Source organism: Otolemur garnettii, unplaced genomic scaffold (assembly GCF_000181295.1).
Source record: "Otolemur garnettii isolate 467f Iridium unplaced genomic scaffold, OtoGar3 scaffold00003, whole genome shotgun sequence".
NCBI classification, from domain to species: domain Eukaryota; kingdom Metazoa; phylum Chordata; class Mammalia; order Primates; family Galagidae; genus Otolemur; species Otolemur garnettii.
Genome location: NW_003852398.1, coordinates 18,683,983 through 18,699,225, shown reverse-complemented (window position 1 = coordinate 18,699,225; position 15,243 = coordinate 18,683,983). Strand labels below are relative to the sequence as shown.

Below are 15,243 nucleotides of genomic sequence, written 5' to 3'. Positions count from 1 at the left end.
CAAAGTACTGTAGAAGAACAGGGTGTACATTTATGGTTCTTAAAGATATCAGAAAAGTTAAAAAAAAAATTGAGAAGAAAACAAAAATGAATCTGCAATAACAGACTCACTCACCATACATAAATCACTGGAACAATGACTTTTCCCTCATAGTATTAGGCAGAATAAAACATAGATACAAACAGAAAAGCTCTGGTTTAAAAGGAAAAAGGGTAGAACACAGGCAGAAGAGAACCCAGTAGATAAAGAGAACTTTCTCGACAACTCCAAATGATTTGAGGGCATTCATGCCTTTCTTCGAAGTTATCACTTAGTAACCCCTTTAGCAACAAATCATGAAATTGGACAGACCCTCAGTGAAGCAACTGTTTTTCTCTTTCCATGGGCTCAGAAACAAAAAATACTGATAACAAACTCTTCCGTTCAGGTTCAGTAAGAAAGGAGTTACAATGTAGGAAGGCAGCATGATAGAAAATGCTTTAGCGATAAATCTTATTAGAAAAAGAATATTTAAACACAGAGGTGTGGATAGAGAACATCTTCCTCTAAAAACCACATATACTAATATTTGAAGATATACTTCTTAATTTAAAGTCAAATTTTATTTAAGATTATAGGTTTTAACTATCAGGAAAGATATTCTACTATGCTATGCTGCCACCAGAGGTTGGCTTCATTGCTCTGAAGTAACAACATTTGAAAGCTCCTATTCTTTGAAACTAATTTAAACACATTGAATTGTTGAAAGATTAAAAACCGCAGTCAGCTAATTACACACACTCTCATCTCTTATTCAGCAAATGAATCACTTTTCATTACCACTTAGCTGAAGTACATGAATTTCTGCCTAATTAGAAATGTTGTAGATGGAACATTAGCAAGAATAGAGCAGGTCAGGATATCTCTGCTGCTTCATTTTTAATTCTTAACAGTAGAGTCTGATAGGAAAGAATGGAGAAGTCATTAAATAATTGTAAATTATTTATAAAAATTACTTTGCCCAAATCATAATTATTTTTTCCCCAAATGGTCTCAAATGTCTAACAGAATGAAAGAAAAAGCAGTTCAACATTGATTTTAATGAACATTTTAATGTTATGTATAACAGAACATTATGAATACAACGGAAACAAAGTTTTATCAATTTAATAAAAAAATTTTCAACATAAAGTGGGGAGGTGATAATTTGATATCTATATTATAGTATTTATTTTGAAAAATATTCCCAGCCTGAGGGAGAAACAATTAATTTTGCATTCCAAACTCTAGAATCATGATTTTCATGTGAGCTTAATGCAGAATTACAGCAGAAAAACAAAAACATTTTAATTAATTTCCTTTATTTGTCATTAAATCAATAAAATCTTTGACTGCTACAGGTCTCCTTTAATAATATATATTTAACTCCTCTCTATTGGAACCATACTGCTAATGCCATATTATATACACTCGAAACCAAAACAGAATACTGTATAAAATCTAAAAGTGAACATTGAGTGCTAACATTTATATTTAACTTAAGGTTTTAATGGATTTTTACCTTTTTAGACACCAAACAAAAAATAATAATAAAATAAATATTTTTCTCTTTTGACTGTTCCTGACTTATTAAATGATGGCTACAGGGAGAAACACGGAAGGAGGCCTTGCCAAGTTCATCACTGCAAATTGTAAATAATGACTGCTGAAAACAAACAAAAATACTGGAGGCTTTTTTCTTTTAAAGGAAACCATAGAGCAGTCCTGAAAAAAAATATATATATATCTTTCCTAGTTTTGCACAGGATAACTACAGCAGAAGACATGGGGAAAGTCCCATAGCTATCACCAATTGTTTAAAGAACTTTTGTTACAATAAAAATTTGGATAGTTACAATAGCAGTGTTGCTGGAACATTAGCAAAAGTATATACATTCCAGTTACCTTTGATTTAGCCATAATCACATATGTATGCCTTTTTTGGACAAAAATATATATTTTTATAAAAAACTGATCATCCAACTTTAATGATTTCATATATGGACTCAAGAGTGGTAGTAAAAGGAACAGACCCAATTATGACAAGGCGATTTAGGGACAGAAAAATCAAGTTCCTCAGGAAAAGAAAGTATAAAATTAGAGATTCAAACACATTTATTCAGCCCTATTTCAGTCTTCCCACAAATTATGGTGTCATATTGGTTCTTCAATTTATAAAGGCTTTGAATGATCTCACCACCTGATTGTGGTCTTATCCTCACAGGAAAAAATGATTCTGACTGCCTCATCTGAAGCACTCTTGCCTGGCTTTCTGAAATATTAGATATTTCATTTTTTATAAAACAGCCTTTTTGGTTCTTTATGTAGGTTTATTTTAATTAATTGATAAAAGGGGAGCTGATTAGCATTTTTCATCCCAATATCACCTATCTGCATACTAAAAATTCTTCATTCAATCTGCTTCTTTATTATCTCTTATTTGCTAAAGTTGGCAAAATTTGCAAAGGCATCTTGCTTGGGTTGCACAGTTCCAGAAGTCATGGCTATGTTGGGCATGCCCATTCCCATTGTGCCTGTCAAGCCCATCCCAGCAGTTGGCATCCCTATGTTCATGTTCATGCCCATCATGCTCTGGTTCATCATTGGAGTATTTCCAAGAGGGGCCATTCCCATGGTGCCAGTCATCACATTGGGCATGCTCATAGGCATGGGTCCTCCCATCAAAGTGTTAGTTTGGGGCCGGACAGGAAGCATGTTCGATGGAGAACTGAGGTTCACGGCGCCAAAACTTTGAGTTATCACATTCATAGGCTGTTGCATATCTACCAGAAGAAAACAAGACAACTTTACCACAATGAGTCCTTAGATTTATAGAACAGAAAACTAATATAACTTCCTATCAGTACTTTTAGCCCCAGTAAAATTCCTATATAGTGATTTTATAAGAGAAGTCAATTGATTTGCACTGGTGGCTCTTGGCTCTGGTTTTCCAGAGATGCAGAAGCAGTTAAGAGAGGGCTAGGGTAAAAACATGAGTCTGCTTAAAATATTCTTACAAATCCAATTGTTAAACCCTATCTAATAAGCTGTCAAGAGCTGGTATGTATCAAAAGCCTTTACATCCTTTGATTCATTATATTTTTAGAACATTACACATTAAGGAAAAAACTTAAGTACAAAGTTTTATAAAAAATCCTACAGAAAAAAAAATCCTGAAGTTATTTATGTAGAATAATAACAAAAAGCTGGAAACAACTTAAATAACTGGCAAGAGGAATTATACACTGATATGGTAGATAACTATGAAGATCTAAAAATCACTTTTTCCTAAGAATACCCAACACAGGAGAAAAGATCACAGTTTAATGTTTTGTTTGTTTGTTTTTAAGAAGACAGTTTTACTCTGTCCCCGAGGCTAAAATGCACTGGCACAATCTAGTTCACTGCAACCTCAAATTCCTGGCCTCAAGTGATCCTTCTGCTTCAGTCCCCCAAGTAGCTGAGACTACAGATGCACAACACCATGCCCAGATAATTTTTTCTATTTTCAGTAGAGACAAGATCTCACCCTTGCTCAGGATGGTCTCAAACACCTGACCTCAAGCAAACCTCCTGCCTCAGTCTCCCAAGTGCTAGGATTACAGGCATGAGTTACCACACCTGTCCTCATGATTTAATGTTGAATGAAAATAGCAAGAAACAAAATAATTAAGACAGGCTGATGACAATTATTAAAAATATGCTTAGAGAAGATGGAAATAAATATGTATTAATTACCCCTAGCCTGTGGAATTCAGATGACTTTTGTTTCTTCACCATATTTTTTTAAAACTTACTATGGTAAATATTCTTACTTTAGTAATCACAGCCCCAAAACTCACAATACAATAACTATTATCATGTCAAGGGTAGTATACAAAGTAATTCAACGTGCCAGGAAGAATATGAAGTATTATGTGAAAAGATCATAATTAAACACACATTTAGTTAACTGATATTTACAATTATGGTAAGTATTTTATCCCATAGACTGTAGTAACGCTGGCACCAGGACAAAAGATTATGATACATAAAAAAAGTGGGATGGCTTAAGGTAACTTACTCTGTTGCTGAATCATTGTATTGAGTGATGGCTGCTGGGGTTTGGAAGGCTGCATACCAGGTAGTAAGTTGTCTAGGCTGATGTTTACACTGGGGTCAGACCAAGTAGAGGGCAGGGTTTTGCTGACTGATTTCTGGACCATATCTGCATTCTGATTATAGAGAGGATTAGGCTTCTGCAGCACTGTGCTAACATTTTGCAAAGGCTGAAAAATAGAAAAATGCTCTAAAAATTAAGCATCTGTTCTATAAAGATTTATTAGATGGCAAATTAATCAGAGTAATGAACTTTCAAGACCAAAAACAACAACAAATGTTCTATGTTAAAGTCTTCAATATTCTGAGTTATAAGCTTCCTAAAGAGCTTCCTCTGAAGTCCCAATCAGATTTGAGACGGAAAAAATCAACAACATTTCTATGCTAATAATAATTCTCCCACCACCCAAAGTCTTGAAGCCACCACTCCTGGCAAATGCCCAGGTAAACTACCAATGACAGGTTGGTATAGGTTTTAGAAGACAGACAAATAGAAGTTTATTCTTATAAAATAAAATTCAGGATATGACTTCTCAAGTTATAAAAGGGCAAACTCTCAAACAGCAGATTATATTTCACATACTCTGACTGACATTTCCCTGCTCTGTGCACACTTCTGACTAATGTGAGCAACATAAGTGGAACTTGATGAACTAATTAAGGGGAAAAAAGAAATTCAGAAGAAAGAAGCAGAGGTTCCTGGTGGTTAGAAAGAATAACTGTGAAAAGGACAGAAAAGGAACAGGAACAGGAAGAGTAACTACAAATGCAGCAATGCAAAGAAACCTACAGCTACAATTAAGACCACAAATAAAGTAGAATGGCTTAAAGCTTACATTGCACGTTAGGCCTAATTTCTGTTATATAAAGCAGTCACCTTTCTGCTTCTTTCTTCTCTTCCTTCATCCTAACACCTCAAAGAACAGAATCTACATATTAAAATGAGTAATGATTATCATCAAGAAATATTCTCAGTAGCCTGAGTCAAAAGTAGCAAGTTCCTGGTACAACGTGAAACATATTTTCCAACCCTGCACTTGTTCATGTTCTTAGTATTAGGTAATCTGGACCTAGCCATAAAAAATATGAATAAAGGAACTCCCATTTTAGTTGTTCTCCTTTATGAAAATAATACTACAAAGAATAGCCTATATAATGCAGAGTGCCATAAAGGGAAAGAACATTTACCACTTAAAAGAATGATTTTCTGTATCAACAACTGTTTACAACCAATGAGTGACATTTCTTGGGATATGACCAGAAACTTTACTGAGTAAATGGTTAACATGGTTAAAGCAGTATCTCTATTCCTTTTTCTTTAAAACAATTTTTAAAAACTATTAAATACCAATTTGTTACAATTCAATAAATTTTCAGCATATCCCTCCACTGTATAAGACACTGTACTTTGCTCTACAGTGACTACAAGATGGCAAGAAGGCGTGCCTTCTAAAACTTGAATGACTACCCTGGCGGAAAGAGAATAAAGTATATGCAATGTGCTAAACTGGTACACACATGGCTTGCTTGCTTATTTTCTGTTTTATGCTTGTCTCTCATCAGATGAGTTAGGGCACCTCAAAGTTATGAACCACAATTTCCAAGGGAAGCAGACAACTTACTTGTGATCTTGACATGGGTAAACCAAGCCCTACAGCATTAGTGCTCATCATAGAGAAATTCATACTCTGGGAAGATGTCATAGTAGCCTGGGATGAGCCCATAAGATCAAATAGGTCTGAAGAATTTGAGGCAGCTGCAGATGGGCCTAAAGTTGGTTGTGAACTACTAACAAGTTCTAGAGCTGGCTGTGAGGCACTGCCAAAGAGCTCGCCACTGGAAGCAACAGGACCTGATGGGGCTTGGTTGAAGGCACTCCAGTCACCAAAGTCTCCATTCCCACTTGTTGCTGTTACTAAAGACAGAGAGAACTATTAAGAGTAAGAAACATTCTGAAACACACAAAACAAATATAATAATCTATGAACTGAAACAAATCACGGTTGATCTGAGTCCACCCAGATTAACATCTGCAGGTATGATTTCCATCTGGACATTATTCTTTCTCATGAATATTACACAACTTAACAAGGTGGAAAATTAAAAAAAAAACCTTCTCAATTATAAAGTAAAACTCATCTCTTGGCAGATCTGTAGGTAACACACAGAAATTACCATAAAAACTTCCCTTCAGCCAAGCTTGTACATCAAATATGCTTCCACCTGAACAAATATGATCTAGCCTGAAACTCTGAAAAGCAAAGAGGAAACTCTAAACTGGTTAAATTTTTTGCTGAGAGCTCCAGAATCTTCATGTAAGAAAAAACTCAGTAAAATCAGAGAACTCAATTCATTTTAGTTCATTCATTATTTGTTTTAGGAGAAATCAAATTACAACTTATACTATCTCGTGTAATTTTTAAAACTCCTACATCACAAAGTTAAAGTTATTAAAAAAAAAAACAAACAGAAAAGCACGGAGGAAAAGATCTAATAAAATTAAGAGTAGGGTTAAGGAGCTCTTGCTCATTTTGGCCATGCTTCCATTTACAAAACAATGGCTATAGTCATGGCATAACCTTAGTACATTGCTGGTTTCAACTAAGACTGTTCAATATATTTACATTGAAAAGGGAAAGTAAACTCAAAATGAAAAAAATCAAATAACCAAATGAGAAACAAAAGCCTATCACTATACTTTAAAGTATAATTGCAATTATATTTTATATTAAATGCATTCAATATAAAAATTGATAATTAATCCAGAGTTAGTACTGATTAAAAATATAGATTTTATATCTTACTAGTTTTGTTTGTTTGAGACAGAGTCTCATTTTGTCACCCTTGACATAATAGCTCAGAGCAACCTCTAACTCCTGGGCTTAAGTGATTCTTTTGCCTCAGCCTCCCAAGTAGCTGGGACTACAGGCACCTGCCACCACGCCTGCTATTCTTAGGAATGAGGTAGCGCTCTTGCTCAGGCTGGTCTCGAACCTGTGAGCTCAGGTGATCCAACCACCTTGGCCTCTCAAGTGCTAGGATTACAGGCTTAAGCCACTGTGCCCAGCCTGTTGTTTTTTGTTTTGTTTTTTTTGAGACAGAGTCTCACTTTATTGCCCTTAGTAGAGTCCTGTGGCATCATAACTCACAGCAACCTCAAACTCTTGGGCTCAAGCTATTCTCTTGCCTCAGCCTCCTGAGTAACTGGGACTATAGGCGCCCACCACAATGCCCAGCTATTTTTAAGAGACGAGGTCTTGCTCTGGGTTAGGCTGGTCTGAAACCCATGAGCTAAGGTAATCCACCGGCCTCGGCCTTGGCCTCCCAAGTGCTAGGATTACAGGCATGAGCCACCATGCCCAGCTATTATTACTTTGAATTTATTGAGAAAACCCAGGTGAGAGCCACAACATTATACTCTTCTTTCCTTTAGGTATGCCATAAAAAAGTGTAAGTCAAGCTTCTATATATTCTGTATATATAATATTAACCATGAGGAACCCAATGATTATAAAGGCAAGTGATGTTTTTGTAAAAAATTTTTACCAGACTATCCCCATATCTAAGTAAATAAACCTTTCCTTAAGAAAGGGACAAACAGATAAATATGAATAAATGGAAGTTGAAAAAGCAGAAGGTGAAGAAAGAGCTACCAAAAAAACTATCATCTGAAAGCAAATAGTATGTATTTCCAAGTTAATTAATACCATCTCTTTGCACTCCATTTTCACTTACAACTTGAAAATACATTTTGTCTAGCCTAAAAGGTAACCAACCACTGTAATACTGTGCCTCATTATGCTAAATATCAAAAGAGAATAACATGAAGTCTTTAAAATTATAATCTTCCATTACCATATTAAAATGTAAGCACCCTCAAAAAGGAAAATTAATTCACTTAGAAACCCCAAGCTCTATCAACAATTTAATATAAAAATTAGGCTAATATTCATTACCTCAGGGTTTTACTAAAACCTATCTTTGATCTTCTTTACAAAAGAGAGTACATTAGGAGTTTTACAATTAGTTCTATATCTTAAACAATTTAAATTAATTTAAGTAAGGCTGCTGGATAAAGGTAAACTTCATGCTGATTTTCTATTTGCTTGATCTGTTAAGCAGAATATGAATGGAAACTGGGGCAGTATGTGTTACACCATCTGAAAACTTAGTATCTGAGATGATTAATCATGGGAGGAAGAGATTTCTAGTAGAGCACGTATTGTTTAGAAATGATTAATCATTGTAGCAACAGTTTCAGCCCCCTGCATAATGGTGATCAGGTTATATTAATCACATGCATACATTTGAAGAGATGTATTATTTAGGCAACATTAACATATTCAAATTATTTGCATAGTAGGCAACTTTACACACATAAAAACTCTGAGAATTACACAGGGAGTTTGTAAAATTAGGGCAATGTTTATCTTCCACTTTGATTTGCCTAAAGTAAGTTATCAACCCTTAGAAGGCATAATCATACTTTCAAAACGAAGCAGTTAATTACTCAACAATTCTGGTTTCTGGGAAATACTTGGAATTTACAAAAGCAGGCTGTCAAAATTACCTCTAACCACATTAAAAGCTTTGCATCTTTCTTCCTAACTCCTTATAAACCTAAAGCAGACATTACTAAATATAAATTTTAATCTAGATTAATATAACAGCAATAGATTATTTTACTTAAAAAAACACTAATTCAGATTCTTGTGGCTAAATTAAAAAAAACTACGACCTAAAAATGAAAAAAAAAAATTAATAATGAACTTTGGCCCTATTCTACATTCTTTTATAGACATTACTTTATCCTCATAAAGAATAGTGAAAGTAGTAGCACTATTCCTAGTTTTATAATGATGGGAGGCTTTCATAAAGTTAGACAGCTCCTGCAGTATATGGCAGAGGTAATAAGATAAAAAATATTAATTAAGAAAGGAAAAAAGACAAATTCTTCACCTCAATCTCTGATGTTTAAGTCTATATTCTGCTTGTGTGTTAGTATTTTTTAAAAATTTCTATTCTAATGTAAGAGTGAGAAAGTTTTGTCTGAGCCCTAAATGCTCACTATTTTAGGGTATGTCAAAATGAAGTTATTTTTCATTTTTCAGGAAAAATAATGCCTCAAGACATCTAAATCGCAAAGGAATAAATTTTAGTAAGATAGTTTTCTCAATTCCAATGTCCCTAACTTTCATTCATGAAAATCATATAAGCCAAAAACTAAACATAAACCATAATATTCTTGCTACTAAACTGAGGTTATTTCTATTTATTAACATCCCCACTTTCAAATGCTAAATAAGAGTCACTTATGAATACAATTTTCTTTAGATTGCACCTGTGTCATCGGCAACTACATTAATTCATTTAGTACATTTAAGTTGGCTAATAAGATACGTTGTGAATAAATTCTTTAGGAATTAAGAATTATAAATTCTATATGGAGAAAAGATTAAAAAAGCCAATTTGAGGGGCATGGAGTTTTGTTGTTTTGATAACCTTTCACTCTCTGGCTAATCAAATCGCATCATACCTTGGGAAGGGAAATTATTGCCTGATGCAGCAGCTGAGCCAAAGTCAGCAAATCCCCCAAATAAATCAGCTGATCCTCCTAGAAAAGTTAAAAATGAGGAAAAAGTTAAACTGTTAAAACTAGAAAACAATTGTAAACAATTTCAGGAAGCCTTTTTAGCATGCACAAAAAATAACCAACTTTAGAAGCCCCATGCACCTCATAAAAGCTTAGTTTATTGACCTAGATTTGCATGTCATTGTATTGCCTACTGTAAGCTACTATAGACTCTTAGATCTCTAGCTCTATATCTAATAAAACAAATGACACTACATGTGTAGTTAAAGTTACTGTTAGCTCTTCCTAATATTTCACAAATATGACATGGATTTATGTGGGCCATTATGAAAGTTTGAGATACATAAAAATCAAGAAACAAAATCTGTGAGGACGGAAACAAATGAAGCCCTTCTGGCAAGACTGTTAAGCTGAGCATGTTGAAACTTGTACCAGCAAATCAGAAAGGATGCTGTCAGTTCTGCTTCTTGGAAATGAAATAATGGACCATAACACAGTCTGTTTTAAAACTTTTGTAGTGACCCATGTATAGTTTATCCAATTATATTCTTTATAAGAATTTTTAATGGATACATATGAGTAAAATTTGCTGGGGAATAAGATATTCACAAGACAAATAAATGAAAGGCATAATCCTTGATAGGATTTGAGATTTTTAAGTGCTACCCTGACAAAATTGAGACACTGGAGAAATCTGAATATAGTCTGTATATTAGACATTGTTTTAATATTAAATCTCAAGTATAATTATCTTATGATTATAAAAGAGGATATCCCTGTAAGGAGATATATGAAGTGGTATTTTTGGAAGAAAATGTCAAGATATTTGTAACTTCCTCAAAAAAGGCAAACACACAGTAAATAAACAACAAAAAAGAATTAGAAAGCAAGAGATAAATAAAATGGAATAGATTTTCTGTTACAATTAAAATTAGAGGAAAACTTTAAGTCGATTTGTAAAACAATCAATTTAAACAGATGGGGGAGAAAACTCAATGATTTGGGGGGACTATTTTTTCTCCTATTGTTTACTCCATGAAAGAATAAATATAGCATTTGTATGTTAAATGCACGGAAAACTAATAGCTTCCTGCTACTTCTAGACGGATGTCTTCAAAGGTGTTAGATCCAAATACTAAATCTATAAACCATTTTCTGTGTGTATAACATCACATTTTTACATTTGTATTTGTAAATCCTACATAGGTAAGAAGATTTACTTTTGTTTACAATTTGAATAACATAAAAAGCTTTATTATTCCATTTTCTCCAACTCAATTATCAATGAAATAGCCAAAGATCTATAAAACCTTCAATAGATGTCCTTAATTTTTTGTCTGTCCTTAAAGATTTCACCTCTTAAGAGTCACAACCTTAGAAATCTACAGCAGCAGTTCAATTATGGTGCTTTTAGTGTTATGTGAACATTATATAGGTTACATCACAGATGCTTAGCCTGCAGTGCTTAAAAACTAGCCAGGTGGGACTGGAACATCTGGGCTGCACTCAAACACCACTAGGGACAGCTTCCAACATCTGGTGCCATTTCTGAATTGTCTTATCACTGCAAGACATTCTGCCCCATCTGCTACACTCAACTGGGTTAATTAAACTAGAACCATCTCCCATTCTTAATAAATGGCCAGCAGTAATATAAGGAACAAATCAGTTTCTCATACATGTGTACCTGGTATTTCTTTTTAATGCACATTTACTATAGTCAGCTATCATAATTCCTCATTCTTTACCACTTTATAGATGAACATGTTCACATATACATATATCCTCACTCACCTGAGAATGCCAATCATAGCACAAGTTCTCCAATTCTACCAATACTACAGCTTATGAATCAAATTTTTACTTCATCTCAAAAGGTAATACCCCAGTAACTTGGCCTTTCTTCCATTAAGTACATGTATTGTGATAAAATGTGACAGGGAGCAGAGAAGATCAATGAACTATAGTTTTAAAATATATAAACAAGCACAAATATTAATAAAAACTTAACAAGGAAATGAATGTTGCTAATAGTTACTGCTTAATATTCATAAGCTATTTTCTATAAAGTTCGTTTTAAAAATATTAGCCAAAATATAATGTTGAATAATAGAATGATATTAATATTTAATCAACTATAACATTAAAGGATTTGAAAACTGGGGATTATTTTAATTTGCTTCAGCCGAGCAGTGAATAAACATCAATGTGTAATTTTTTACACAAGACAGAGATTTTCAATTCTTATCCAGTCCAGACTACAAAGAAAATTCATTTTGGGGATAAAAGCACTGAATACTGTAGATCACATCTTCAAAATGGATTAAAGACTTGTTTTTGAAGTATCCTAAATTTAACATTTCAAATAAATATCCAATTTGGTGATTTTGCCGTTCCACCTTTCCTACCACCTAAACTGAAGTTATATGATGTTCATAACTTATATACAGCAAATATGCACTCCTTTTTATCCATACTATAGGGAGTTTGATTTTAAAATATCTAATTTAAGAACATTGGGACTGAAGAACAGAAACCTACACATAGTTATCACAAATAAAAGCCACCTTTCTTGAAATGAATTTAATTTTTTTCTCTAATCTTTTAAAGTACTTTATACAATGTGACCATCAGCTTTGAAAACTGTCTCAAAAATTCAAATTAACTTTATTTCATTTAGGAAAAGTTTTTCTCTCCTAGGACTATCCATATCTATATGTATAATATTCATAACAAACTCCAAAGAAATTTTCTATACTTATGCATTTTACCAGATAATTTCTATCTAAGGGAATGTAAATAAAAAGAGTATACCAAAAATTGCTACATGTGGAAGACGGCTAATTTTCACAACAGCTATCCTTCAAGATTCCCACATGAGAGCTGTCATTATAAATGAACCATTTCCATCTGCCTTTTCAGGGCAGCAAGGAGGTTATTTACAATCACCAGCTGGGAACATATATTTTCCAAAGCAATACTGTGAACAAGAAAGTATCACTAACCTAGACAGTGCTTAAACTACAAATGAAAAATTTCTTTAACAAAGAATTTAAATACAGATTACATTAACAAAAAAAAAAACGAATTTTGCAAGAAGAATTCTAATATAAACAAAATTAACAAAATATAAAATGCAAAAAACTTATAAATACATGGCAAAGAATTATTTGTAATACACAAGAGGCTTAAAAAATTAGTAAGGATGAATACCCTCAATAGAAAAAAATAGACAAAGGGCATGAATAGACAAGTTGCAACTGAACTATAAAAATATGAAAAGTTCAAACTCAGTCATCAAACAGATGCAAAATAAGATGAAATACTATCTTCTTACCAAACTGGGAGGTTTTTAAAGGTGCTGTTATGCTACTTTATAACAGAGAAAAATTTGGAAAAAATCCAAAACCTATTGTCTAGAAAACAAGGGACTGATTGGTTAAAGAAATTATAGTATAGACATATAAGATCATAAAGTAGTAAAAAGTTTTGAAAAAGAATACCAGTTCTCATAAGGAAATGGTCATGAGATCTTGGGTGAAAAGTTAGCAAAAAAAAAGAAAAGAAAAGCCCCTGCCCAAAAGACTGAAAAAGATTTGTCACATAATAAATACTTAATCTATTGACTGAATATGGAGCAAATGTATTTAAAAAAGAATATTCACTGAAATAATTAGTTAATGTGTCTAAATTATGGTGAATTTTTTTACACCAATTTGAGCATGCTTTAATTTTCATAAGTGAAAAGGAGAATATATTTAAAAATTTTATTTTTAGTAAATTTGGCTTAAAACTAGAGACACTCCCATCCAATTCTAATATATAAATTGGTATACTGAGGATATACCAAGGTGAATATTTACATATTTAGACAAATATACTGCTCCACCTTAGTTATGTAAATATCTTCAACAAGAGTGTGATGGGTACAAAGTAACAGGTTTTAATATAAATATAATAAACATTGTGGATTAATATCCCTTAATTCTTTCAAATGTTTTTTAACTTAATTCAAAATATACTGCAAATAAAGTCTCTATTTGCACTGATTATGGTGTATTTTTCTTCATTTATTTTATTAGAAATATCTTGTATAACAGTATGATAACTGGACCTAAATTCCTTGTTTTTTCCTAAATTTCTTAATTACAAAGAGACAAGGAAGGCAACTTGAACTTCTTTTCAGAGGAGATACACACACAAAAAGAAACAAAACGGTTTTGACATTCTATTACTAATTGGCTTATTTTCCAAATATAGTCATGCATCACTTAATGATGAGGAAAAGCTTTGAGAGATACACGAGGTGATTTTTGTCATTGAATGAACAACAGGAGTGTACTTACACAAACCTAGATAGCATAGCCTACTATGCACCTAGGCTATATAGCATAGCCTACTTTTCCTAGGCTACAGTTACTGTACTGAATACTGTAAGCAACTGTATCAAAATGGGAAGTATTTCTGTATCTGAACATAACTAAACATAAAAAAGGTAAAAAGGTACAGTATTAGATTCTTATAGGATTATGGCTATATGGGTGGTCTATCCCTCACCGAAACACCATTATGCAGTGCACAACTGTACTTTAAATTATTATTCATTTCTTAAAATGTTTACTTAGAAATGTACTACATGTAAAAGCCACCAAAACATCATTTGAGTATAGATTTTAAAAGAATATCACCACAATGGGACATTTTTCAAGACAGTGTGAAGTAAATCTTGATAAATGATTAGTTTTCCCATATGTGTATTTTTTTGCCTAAGTACTCTTTCTCTGGTATTCACATATGTATTTTTAAACTTGGTATGATATTTTAGAAAGATTTTATCATATATACTTTTGAAGATGCTAATAAGAAAAATGTACTAACCCACACACAAAAGAAGAAAGTCTGAGCATTTTCTCAGAGGACGTATTATCTGGCGAGTGGTACAGACGTAGTAACTGCTTAGCTTTACAGTTCATGTTCATATTACTTGCATGATGGTACTATTATAAATATGGGCACATCTGGTAAATGACACCCAAATGACATACCAAATAGCAATGTTAATGTGGTAGATTCTTACACTTTCTCATGTGTAGGTGCTAAAGATTTAATATCTAATTTTCTTTCACTGCTGAATTTAATTTAAAATATATCATTAAGATATTTAAAGAGATTGAGGGTAACTAATTTATGTTCTGACTGGAGGGGGGATCTGAAAAACTAGTTAAATGTACTGTTTCAAACAGAAGACAACTTTAAAGCCCCGTTTGATGTCAGTCCACGTTCAATTGCTTTATTAAGATAAAATAAACCTTAAGTCAAGAGACCATCCAGATTTCATTCAAACTTTGTCTCAATTATTATAGTAATATTAATTACTACTTCTATCAATTAGTCTATCTACTGTTTGCACTGGAGAAGAAAAACCACTCAAAGGTTTCTTGCCAAGTAAAGAAAGCATGTTGGTATTTAATAATTCTCTCTGCGCAAAGCAATCTTGAGATCACTGAGGAAAAAAAGTTACATCATCTGACTTT

General features: G+C 32.9%; 1 protein-coding gene across 4 annotated transcripts in view; it reads right to left on the bottom strand.

Moving 5' to 3' along the window:
- Positions 1-1,071: 1,071 nt before the first annotated feature.
- The window catches only part of CLINT1 (clathrin interactor 1), a 68,772-nt gene continuing 54,600 nt past the window's right edge, over positions 1,072-15,243 (bottom strand). For 2 of the 4 annotated variants that reach the window (XM_003781998.2, XM_023515373.1), the window contains exons 9-12: positions 9,653-9,730; positions 5,739-6,031; positions 4,082-4,286; positions 1,072-2,801 (exon numbers count right to left, since the gene is read on the bottom strand). In XM_003781998.2, coding sequence (XP_003782046.1) covers positions 2,455-2,801; positions 4,082-4,286; positions 5,739-6,031; positions 9,653-9,730 — 923 coding nt within the window. In that variant the 3' untranslated portion in view covers positions 1,072-2,454. The remainder of the gene's footprint in view (positions 2,802-4,081; positions 4,287-5,738; positions 6,032-9,652; positions 9,731-15,243) is intronic. The other 2 variants (XM_023515371.1, XM_023515376.1) reach the window with 2 other exon arrangements.